This window comes from Apostichopus japonicus, chromosome 2 (genome assembly GCF_037975245.1).
Source record: "Apostichopus japonicus isolate 1M-3 chromosome 2, ASM3797524v1, whole genome shotgun sequence".
NCBI lineage: Eukaryota > Metazoa > Echinodermata > Holothuroidea > Aspidochirotida > Stichopodidae > Apostichopus > Apostichopus japonicus.
This window is the reverse complement of record NC_092562.1, coordinates 31,900,894-31,913,090: the sequence shown is the minus strand read 5'-3', so window position 1 is coordinate 31,913,090 and position 12,197 is coordinate 31,900,894. Positions and strand designations below refer to the sequence as shown.

Here is a 12,197-nt window from a genome sequence, read left to right as displayed (position 1 = left end):
GCTCTTCCTTACATTTCATCATATTATCTATCCACGGCCACAGATCCTACAATGGCGACGAGGATGGGATGGTACTCATATCATCATATCCGATGATATCATAGTGCACGGTAAAGATGTGGAGGAACATGACCAAAGACTTGAGAAAGTGTTGGAACGAGTCAAAGAAGCTGGATTTACATTAAACGAACATAGGTGTGAATTTAGAATGAAATAACTAGTGTTAATGAGATATAAACTGTCAGGTAATGGTATATGTCCAAGTTATGAAAAGGTTGAAGCAGTTAAAGAGGCTAGACGGCCAACTTCAGCTGCAGTAGAGCGTACCTTTTTAGGCCTAGTTCAATATTGTTCAAAGTTTATTCCGAATTTGGCGACAATATCTGAGCCGCTAAGGAGGCTCACCAAAAAGGGTTAAATATTCACTTGGGGGAAAGAACAAGAGCAATCTTTCCAAAACCTAAAAGATGCATTACAAATACAGACACACTGGCATACTTTGACCAGGATGCAAAAACGCAGGTAACTTAGCAGACGCTAGCCCCGTGGAAGCTTAAACGACGTATGAACGTTGATATTCTCAAACAGAAAAGAAAGCTCTTGCAGGTCTTGTATGGGCATGCGAAAGATATCACATTTACTTATATGGTACAGATTTTGAGTTACTAACAGATCATAAGCCGTTAGAGTATATTTATTCTAAGCGATCTAAGCCATCAGCTAGAATTGAACGGTGGGTGTTGCGACATCAATCATAACATTTTGCTGTTAAGTATATACCTGGTAAAGAAAATGTTGCAGATGCCCTATCTAGGTTAACAACAGGCAAAGTAGGACCAAGGGTAAACATTGGAGATCACATTAAGTTTGTTGCCAAAAATGCATCCCAAATGGCCATAGGCGTAGGAGCCCAATTTGATTGGGGGGGGGGGGGGGGCTGTAACGACTTGCCCGGAAAATAAAACCGATTTTTTTTTCGTTAATGTACATATATAGGCATGCATCGGTTTTGTAACTATTGATTTCCTTTAGCTACATATCATTGCAATTTGTGCCCGAATTGGTGCCCGAAAAAGTCTCAGCATATTGCCCGAATTTTTACAAAAATGTTTGGTTGGGGGAGGGGGCTGCAGCTCCCATCTTCCTACGCCTATGCCAATGGCTATTCCTATCAAAAAAGTTAGAACACGAAAGTAGTGTGGATGAGGAGTTAACACTTGTAAGGGAGTGTGTGTAGAAGGAAAATTGCGAACAAATTCCAATACCATACAAAATGGTTAGAAATGAACTAGCAGTTGTAGGCAAACTAGTTCTTAGAGGTAATAGAATATGCCAAAGGTACTTCGTAAACAAGGGCGGCGGAAGCACTTTTAATCTGGGGGGCACCGACATCAAAGGGCACTTTGAAGAAATTCGATTGGACTGATGCAGCCTTATATTTAGTACCCTTTATATCTCTTATTGTATTAACTTATTTGCGTATACACATCACTCCATCAACGTCCCGCCCCCCCCCCCCACCCCCTCAAGGAAAATATGCATACTAGCACTGCAATATCCAATGTGCAAATTGGGAAACAAGGAACAAGTTTTTTATTGGAGACAAAATGAGGTGAAATCATGCTAGTTGCTAATGTAGGAATCTTCCGAATTAGAGTTTACTTCTTGTTAATATCTTAACAAATTATTTTTCATTCGAAATAGCTTTGAGTTTGACCCACAGAAATTCATTAAAAGTCAGGGGCGTAGCCGGAAACGGCCCTTCCCGAGTGTTCATTCTGGTTCCCTGGCCTCTTTCTAACTTGAGACACCTCAATTTTTATGTAGAAAAAGGGCACATTTTTAACCTGAGGAAAAGTGTGGGGGGGGGGCACGTGCCCCCTGTGCCCCCCGGTTCCGCCGCCCTTGTTCGTAAACAAGTAATTGAATTGGCCCACGAAGGACACCAGGGTGTATTTTTGTTCGTAGGCGTTAACGGCTACGAACAAAAATTTGGTGTCCCTGCGCTGATAAAGACATTGAGCTAAAATGCAAGACATGTCATGGATGTCAGGTAGTAGGCTTAGCATCACATCCTGACCCAGTCCAATCAATCCCACTACCCTCTTCCCCTTGGCAACACCTAGCGGCAGATTTAATGGGTCCACTGCCAGATGGGTCATACCTATTTGTAATTGTTGATTACTTTAGTAGATACTTTGAAGTAGATATTCTTAAGGTAACAACTTGAAGCCATATTCTGTAGAGATGGGTATCCAGAATCCATAAAAACAGACAATGGATCAAATTTTGTCTCTGCTGAATATGATTCTTACTTAGAGGCATGTGGCATAAATCACAGGACAACAACACCTCTATGGCCTCAAGCAAACGGAGAGGTAGAAGGGCAGAATAGTACCATCCTAAAGGCATTAAAAATTGCTCAAGTAGAAAAGAAGGATTGGAAAACTGAGTTAATTCAATTTCTTCTTGCCTATCGATCGACACCCCACAGTACAAGACGGGAGTTAGTCCGGCCGAACTTCTGTTTATTCGAAAGATTCGACCCAGATTGCCAGAACTTTATGGTAACATTGAGAATTTGACAGTTGCTGATAGAGATAGGGAAATGAAACAAAAGTCTAAAGATTATTGTGATCTAAAGAGAAATGCTAAAGAGAACCAAATTGTTCCAGGTGACGAACTTCTTGTTAAGCAGGACAAACAAAACAAATTATCACCTTCAAACCACCCAGAACCATTTCAGGTTGTAGACAATTTTCACTCTCAAATGACAGTACGTTCTCCACAAGGGTGGAATATAGACGAAATGCCAGTCACAAAGAAATACATAGAAGAAAATACACCATATCAAGATAGTAATACTGATAATTGTCAAAGTGAGTCAACTGGTAATGAATGTCAGGAACAAGAATGTTCTAGTCCAAGAATAGTTAGAGTTAAGAAACCACCTAAATATTTAGAATAGTTAGAGTTAAGAAACCACCTAAATATTTAGAGGATTATGTAACTTAAATTGTTGCAAGCCAGACAGGAACATTTGAAGTGTTTGTATATATGTTACTAACTTGTTTATGACACAAAAATTACAACAAAATTCTGTTCAGTTTGCAAGAAAAGATATATTTATAGAAATGTTCATTAAGCATAACAGTCACATAAATTCATTATAATCAAGTGTGCTGTGTTTGCGGAAAAACAATTCTGATATTACAATTACATCATAAATTCTGTATTCTGAAAAGGAAAGGGATGTAGTGTACTGATATAGCGCCATCAATTGATAATGCATAAAAACGAATAGTAAAGTGTTATGACAACTTGAGTTAGCAACTTGCTCTTCCTTACATTTCATCATATGGTCGATCCACGGACACAGATCCGACAACTGGTTAGAAGTTACAGGAGGTCTTTGTTGAAAGAAACTAGGTATCTACAATAAATCATCTCTGTAACCTTCTAAACAGTGTTTTGAAGTTGCTAAAAGAGGTAATAGGGTTTTAGGTATGATCAAGAGTAGATCCAGTTTGCTGAAAGAGGACATAGTTGTTAGGCTTTATAAGCAGTTTGTTAGGCCTCATCTGGAGTATGCTGTGCACGCTTCAGTGGAACCCATATTTTGCTAAGGGCTAAGGATAAGGAAGAACTGGAGAAGGTCCAGAGGAGGGCTACTAGGATGATGAGTTCCTTAGAGGGTGTTCTTTATTATAGGCGGTTATACAGCTGCTGAATCTCACCACACTGGAGCTAAGGAGGTTACATGGTGACTTGATTCAGGTTTTCAAGATGTTTGCTCATACTGTAGTACAGTAGTTGTACCAGAGGTCATTGTCTTAAACTCCAGAAGTTACAAAGTAGGATTATTATTCGGCAAAACTTTTTTTCTAATAGGGTTGTGAATGAGTGGAACAGTTTGCCTGAGAAAGTTTCAAGTAGTGTGAATGAGTTTAAGAATCCTTTGACAAGGAATTTAAGCATTGTAATCGGGTCTGAGTGTTTGTGTCTTCAGGTTTTTTTTCTCTCCTATATGGTCCTTGATGGGGACTTGAGGGTTCCCCCTGATCCTTTTTGTTTCTACTAAACTAAACTAAAACACAAAGTTCTATATTTACAGTCAGAATGTATTAGACTTACAGTTTATTTCTCGTGAACAACAGCTTATCCGTGGGTATTTTTACATGCAGTATAAAAGACAGGGGTGCAAATACGTATTGATCACATGTACATGTCTTTGTTAAACTCGTTGCACATCAAAAGATTCATCCAATAGATTCCAATCTTAATATCTCTCTATTTAAATTCTCTCTGGCCTGTTCTTCATATTCTTCAAAGAATTTGTCTGTCTGGTACAGTCTAGGCCGGTCTAAAAAACTTCTCAAAATCTGTAACAAAAATTCAGGAGAAAGATTTGTAACATATAAGAATAAGCAGAAATAGCTTAAAGGTAAGAAGTGTTTGAAGTATGAACGACATTCTAATTTAGTTAACCAAAGTCAATGAAAGAGCAAGTAATTAGCAACATGTCCACTCTAGCATCGCTCCTAAGACTAACAACATGTCCACTCTGGCATTGCTCCTAAGACTAACAACATGTCCACTCTGGCATCGCTCCTATGACTAACAACATGTCCACTCTGGCATCGCTCCTAAGACTAACAACATGTCCACTCTGGCATCGCTCCTAAGACTAACAACATGTCCACTCTGGCATCGCTCCTAAGACTAGCAACATGTCATTCCTGGCATCGCTCCTAAGACTAGCAACATGTCCACTCTGGCATCGCTCCTAAGACTAGCAACATGTCCACTCTGGCATCGCTCCTAAGACTAGCAACATGTCCATTCTGGCATCGCTCCTAAGACTAACAACATGTCCACTCTGGCATCGCTCCTAAGACTAGCAACATGTCCACTCTGGCATCACTCCTAAGACTAGCAACACTCTGGCATAACTCCTAAGACTAACAACATGTCCACTCTGGCATCACTCCTTTGACTAGCAACATGTCCATTCTGGCATCACTCCTAAGACTAGCAACATGTCCACTCTGGCATCACTCCTTAGACTAGCAACATGTCCACTCTGGCATCGCTCCTAAGACTAGCAACATGTCCACTCTGGCATTTGCTACTAAGACTAGCAACATGTCCACTCTGGCATCACTCCAAAGACAAGCAACATGTCCACTCTGGCATCACTCCTTAGACTAGCAACATGTCCACTCTGGCATCGCTACTAAGACTAGCAACATGTCCACTCTGGCATCGCTCCTAAGACTAACATGTCCATTCTGGCATCGCTCCTTAGACTAACAACATGTCCACTCTGGAATCACTCCTAAGACTAGCAATATGTCCACTCTGGCATCACTCCTTAGACTAGCAACATGTCCACTCTGGCATCACTCCTAAGACTAGCAACACTCTGGCATTGCTCCTAAGACTAGCAACATATCCACTCTGGCATCACTCCTTTGACTAGCAACACTCTGGTATAACTCCTAAGACTAACAACATGTCCACTCTGGCATCACTCCTTTGACTAGCAACATGTCCACTCTGGCATCACTCCTTAGACTAGCAACATGTCCACTCTGGCATCGCTCCTAAGACTAGCAACATGTCCACTCTGGCATTGCTCCTAAGACTAGCAACATGTCCACTCTGGCATCACTCCTAAGACTAGCAACATGTCCACTCTGGCATCACTCCTTAGACTAGCAACATGTCCACTCTGGCATCGCTCCTAAGACAAGCAACATGTCCACTCTGGCATCGCTACTAAGACTAGCAACATGTCCACTCTGGCATCGCTACTAAGACTAGCAACATGTCCACTCTGGCCGTATCACTCCTAAGACTTGTTGTTGCTACTACTGTGATTAGTTTGTGAGTTGTCAATTCTTATAACAGACTTGTAAGCTACAGAGTGCAAGTAGCATCTCTATTGTACTGCTGTCTGTTATCCTAGCCTTCCTAGGTCATAACTATTTAACTTTTTACAGTCTACATTCATGGTGTTGTTATTGAGTTTGCAGTTAATGCTTTCGAATCATCACTGTCACTTTCTTGTTACTATGTGACTGACAATGGCTTATTATATAACTTTGACGTGAACTTATGGTTTCAAAATGAACAAATTTTGTAAAGTGTCAACTGTGGATTCTTGAATATATATTGCTATCAAACAAAATTTGCTAACATTATATTAGAAACAAGTTATATCAAACAACAACAAAACATTTATGATTCTCAGCAAAAAATGTTTTGTTATTTAAAGAAACATTGAGTGGGTTCGGTGATAATCATACCTGTGGTCGTTTCTGGTTAAATACATCTTCTGGCACAAATGAATACTCTTTTCTTATTTGGTTTGAATACATATCATAGTCTGCCTCTGGCCAACCAAGAACTTGCAAGTCCAAGTCCAGGAAGAACAATAGATCAGAACTGCAAAAAATGGGATGTTTACCAGAGATTGCTTGAAACAGAGATACTAGCAGTGTATCAGAGATAGCTTATAATAGCAGAGATACTTACGGTGTATCAGAGAGTTATGCATGGTGTATATGAGATATTATGGTGTATAAGATATATTTATGGTGTATAAGTTATAGTTATGGTGTATAAGGAATAGCGTATCAGATATAGTTATGGTGTATAAGATATATTATGGTGTATAAGAGATACTGTATTATGGTGCATAATAGATAGTATGGTGTATAAGAGATATTATGGTGTATACTGGCTAACAGTCATGACAAACTGACAAAGGAACAAGCAAAATGTTCAATAGAATTCCAGTGTGTTTCTTGATAAAGTGTATTAGTGCAATGATTGGCATACAGTCATCATTTTACAGATTAGAATGCCATTTCAGTGATGAATAACATCCTGGTCATTTCTCTGCAACAAGCAGCATTCATAGAAAAAGAATAAAACTGATTCTATGAAAGACATATCTGGGGAGGTCATTCTTATTGTTTTATGTAAAATGTTACCTCAGAGGTTTACACTGAAATTACTTGCTTTAATTTGACTTGGCATTCTACCTCAGTAAATGTTCAATTGTTCATTGTTCATTCAGAGGAGGCATCATGCTTTGCAACTGCCTGTTTATATTCTCACCAGTGTTCATCAGGCACAGAATGAGACTGTGTTGCTAGGATCCAATCGACTACTTTCTGAACCCTGTCTTTGCTCCAGTGGTTGAGACACTCCACAGCAAATGTTTGGAATAACTCTGCACTCTTCAGCTCATTATTGGACTTTTCAGGGTCATAAATAATGCTGCATGTATGGAGAGTGACAAATATGGAAGGATTATAATACAGATATACTTTACAGGGAATAACCTGAAGTATAGTTCCTTTGCCAGGCTAGCAGGAACTAAATTAAACCTTACACAGATTGATCATGTATCATGTTTATGAAGTGTTCCAGATCATCTAGTTAATACCAGACATAATGATCTTCAAAGATTAAAAAACTTAAAAGAGAATTACAGGGATATGATAGATACGTCCTCACACACCTGGTGCCTTTTACGATAAACTGCAACATTTCTTAAATGTTCCTCCTTAGCTTTTAGGAAGCATATATCTTGCCTACTAACCACCATCCCATACCCACCTCCATGTCCCTTATTACTTTGGTAAACATTCCTCAAACTCTTAAAAGTCAAGATTGTTCATAAACATCCTAACATTGTTTTCCTTTATGTCTCCAAAATAAATTTACAAAACATTTCACAACATTTGTCATTATAAACATTCCAATAAGTTTCCATTTGTATCCACAATTATTTACATGCCATATGTTCTTTAATGTACATTAACATAAGCAATTCATCATCAGTTCCCTTTCTGAAGTTTCTGAATGTACTTAAATACTTCTAACACCAGGGTTTCTATAACAGGTTTAAATAAAGTGCCGAGCTACTTCAAGAATCCATAAAACACTTGAAGTCTTCCGAATAGTTTGCATACTTACTCATGGAACACAATTGCCCAGGAAACTGCTTCAGTATCTTCAAGTTTATCTAATACTCTGTCCATTTGTTTGAACATACAACATACATGATCCAGTGTGTGGTAATACCTGGTACTTTCATTGTAGCAGGTCTCAATTTGTTGCATCCAATCTGGATTACCACCAGGGAGCAGAGATGTAATTCTCTGACAAATATCCATCACTAAGGGAACAAAGATTGGAAAAAAGCAATTGTAATAAATACTGCTTTTTTCAGAGTGAACCAAAGCCCCCTCCAACCCACCCTTCCGCCACATATTTACACACACACAGAGAAAATAATCTGATATATGTTAACATATAGTAATTAGAGCCTAAAAGTGCTTACAATTTAACTTCAGATGGTTACTCTCTATAAGGAACTTTCACAGATTATTACAAAGTTGGACCATGTAGCTAATCACTAGAGCTGATAATGTAGCTAGTAAGAGAGTATAGCAGATCACTACACACTTGAAGTTATCACTCATAATAACATCAATAGTACAATACCATAGAGTTTTAGTCTGTTAAGTCTGGAAAGGTTCAGGTAATTTAACTGTTAGAGTGGAAGATTAGGCCGATGGATTTTATGAGACTGAGGGGAAATACAATGAAGCTATTTAAACACACACATCAACCCCTTCATTCCTTCTTCGCACTAAAGGTCAGCCATTAATTTCATGTTTTAAACTTCAAACCTAACGCAGTGTACTACCAAAGTTGACTGTCTAGACGGTCTGTACCGGTTAACCCTAATAACTTTTGAGTGTTATTTTAAACTTTGTAATGTGTAGTTTTACCGTAGGCCGAAGTTCTACCGACATCGTGAAACTAGGCCTTACTTACGGTAGTCATGTAACTTAAGCCCAAGTAAATGCGTAAGCCTAACCTACGTGTGCGCAAACTTGTTCATATCGTAACTATCGATCCTCCTGCCGTGGAAGTTTATGACTACTCCGTGTCAAAATAAATCACAAATGCATGATGTAGGCTAGGATAAAGTAATATTTCGCTGCTCCATTCGGCTTTTCGACCTTGAAAATGATGGTTTGGCTGAAATACGGAACATAAAGATGTATAACCATAAATTTCTGTGCTATGGATGGAATGGATGGTGATAGCAGACGACAATCATTCGAGATATATGGAACGCCAAATTTCGATGACTGAGGCTCGTTGCCTGTCAAAAACTAAATTTACTGAAAATATTCCGCAGGTTTAGGCCAAAATCACACTCACAGTTTTTGTTTTTGATCGCAAAGGTATGATTTCTACTTGGGGGGGGGGGGGTGTCATAACAGTTTTCAAATTCCAGGGCTATTGATCTGAAAATGTCATAACATTTCTTTGAATATTTCAATTGCAAAGGAAAATAATATTTACACAGAGTTGCCTCCTTGACCCCTGATACATTTGGAAAGTTTGCTAAATTGTCAAAGTTCTCTCTCCTTTGAATTTCATCAAAATGTAGCCTTTTCTTTTTAGATATATTCTTACCCTCTGTGGAAACGTGATGGACAAATTTTCACTGCGCTAGCTGAAGTGCCCTGATGACATCATCCTGGCAAACTGCCTTCGTCAGATGCATTTACAAAGTATCACAACATTTGAAGAATGCATATCATAGCGATACAAAATGCAACGAGGATGTGGTTTACGCCTAAATGTTTCAGAAATCTTTTTTACGTTTGCTTAACATCAACTTTGGTCAACAGAAAATCCTTTAGAGTTCTTGTCAATGGCTATAAAGTCTATGTATAAGTGATATTAATATGAGAATAAAGAATGAAAATTGTATACATTCTTAAGTCTCAAATGACTCATATTAGGTACACTGCATTGGCCCTATCTATCACTCTTGCGCCCTTTAAAGCAGTTTCCGGTTTATCAATCAATCATGTGCACTTCATATATCAATCAACTAATAATTTATATATATATCCTATGATGCACTCTGAACAGTAAATACAAATATACGAATCTGAGTGTACCATAGATTATTTATAAAAAATAATAAATATATATGGTAAACTCAGAGAAGTACTCAGAAAAGTATATATAAATACGGCTTTGAGTGTACCATAGATTAATTATAACTAATCATAAATCACCTATATGATACACTCTGAGCATAATATGTAAATAAACGGCTCTTTTATCTCCTAAACTGTTTTATCTCATTTTTGTTCAGTCTTTTGTATTTTATTTATTCTTCATTGGTCCAATTTTATTGTCTCTCCATCTGTCTAGGTCTAATGAGCCCTTGCTGTTTTCGTTCCAATTTGCCTTCGAAGATCCTGTTGGATCGAAACTTCAGGCCCTCCAACTTGTTTGAATTTCGACAAATTTTGTGTATGGGAAGATAATCAACATCATTATATTCCTTTCTCAAGAAAAGTTAAACAGTTTATAATTAACTTTATCATTTTAGCATTATAACGATACACATGATCGTTCTTCCCTGCTTGCACATAAACCAGGTCCTGGCCGGCGACAATATATTACAATATATTCGAGATACATGAACCGTATATCAAATCGCTATTTGGTTATATCTGTTTCCAATGCGTGAAATATCACCTTTCGTGAAGCCCAATTCTCTTTGTAGGCAGGCTTCCTGTAATCTGAACTGAACATTTTGGCCCATATCTCAGGATTTTTTTTTTTGTGTTTGTTTAATGTTTACACCACCATATTGTAATATAGTAAAGATGAAGTAGTATACCGCCACCTTATTATTAACTTTTATACCGTATTGGACGATAACGGACAGATTTGAAGATTAGAATATAGTACGTATAGAGCACGATAACACACGTCTATCGTTTGCTCTCTGCCTCTCTTTGTTCATTCTATACACATGCCCTAACCTAACACCGAAGGATATCACACATATCAATATACTGGTCGGGCTGCTACAGTTCTCCAGGCAGGACTCTTGCTCTAATCCATTTCTGTGGACTCGCGCTTGAACCCGGGCCCCGGGGTTGTCTTGAGCTCTGAGTTGTCTCGTACTCGGTAAGCTTTGCAATGGTCTAAGACTTGTCTCATCCAGTGGCGTAGCCAGCGGGGGGGGGCAGGGGCGGGAGCCCCCCCAGTTGAAATGCTCGCCCCCATTCCCGACCCCAAGTGGAATTATTGACTTAGAAAAAAACCTTGAATACGCACTAAATATGTTGCTGGGCATAATGTGCATATTACCATGGTTTTGATGCAATTTTTATTCTTTACCATTTACCTAATTCTCTATCTGCCAAATTGGGTGGCCAAAATAAAAATCACTTCCATGGGAACATTGCCTTGAAAAAGAATTTTACCCAAGCAGCAGCGCAAAAAACGCCACTGGCTCTGTATTGTCAAATGTGGAAACGGGTTGGCAATTTAATTAAACGGTCTCCGCGGCACTCACAAGCCAGGCTACGTTCAGTTAATGTTCACATGCCACATGGTTATCCCTGATCCCTGGATTGTGTTCCGAAACATGATTCACACGTGAGTGACGTGTATGGCAGAATGAATATCACAGTATTTAGAAACAATTTGCATTTTGACTGAAACTTACAAGTTTTGCTACGCCTACGCGACCAATCGCGCTGCGTTTCTTGGGTTAGGTACATTCAACACAGAACAGCCTAGTAGTCTATATACGTTTGTGTTTCCGTAGTGAGCTCGGAGTTTTACATATCGAGAGGGAACTGTCAGGGGGGATCAATTTGGACGAATTCGTCGATAAGTTCGCAGACAGTCATCAGAGTAGGCGAATTAACCTTCGCTAGACTGTTTGAGTGAGCCCTAGAAAGTGCAAAAGAAGGGCCCGAAGGGGGAATGATAACATCTTTTGTTGATCGGGGGGGGGGGTGGGGTTACGCTCCCAGGCAAGTCAGATATCATGCTGATCATCTTTGAATACTGACAGAAAGAGCATAGTCTATTCAGATTTTTAAAGAGAATTATCGATGACTTTTTCAGTGATCTGTTTTATCGTTAATAATACCTATGTGGAAATAACATAAAACGTCAGCTAATTAGAGTGACCATCTGTACCCTACATTGCTGACACAATACCCGATTTGCCACAGTTTGTCATGCAAACTGTTTGGTATGTATTTTGTCCTAGCTTAGTCTGCCCCACCAATCAGACCCTTCGTCCCCCCTCCCTTTGCCCCCCCCCCAGATGGAAAAGT

At 39.0% G+C, this 12,197-nt stretch overlaps 1 protein-coding gene across 2 annotated transcripts; it reads right to left on the bottom strand.

Moving 5' to 3' along the window:
- Window positions 1-3,132: 3,132 nt before the first annotated feature.
- Window positions 3,133-12,134, bottom strand: LOC139957185 (uncharacterized). 2 transcript variants are annotated; one of them, XM_071955263.1, is made up of 5 exons: window positions 8,907-12,134; window positions 7,993-8,194; window positions 7,129-7,290; window positions 6,312-6,450; window positions 3,133-4,382 (listed from the first exon to the last, which is right to left on the bottom strand). In XM_071955263.1, the coding sequence occupies exons 2-5, from the start codon at window positions 8,190-8,192 to the stop codon at window positions 4,260-4,262; spliced, it is 624 nt and encodes a 207-aa protein (XP_071811364.1). In that variant the 5' UTR covers window positions 8,193-8,194; window positions 8,907-12,134; the 3' UTR covers window positions 3,133-4,259. The 2 variants fall into 2 exon arrangements, with proteins under 2 accessions (XP_071811364.1, XP_071811363.1); XM_071955262.1 differs by having other exon boundaries at window positions 8,903-12,133.
- Between the last annotated feature and the right edge of the window lie 63 nt (window positions 12,135-12,197).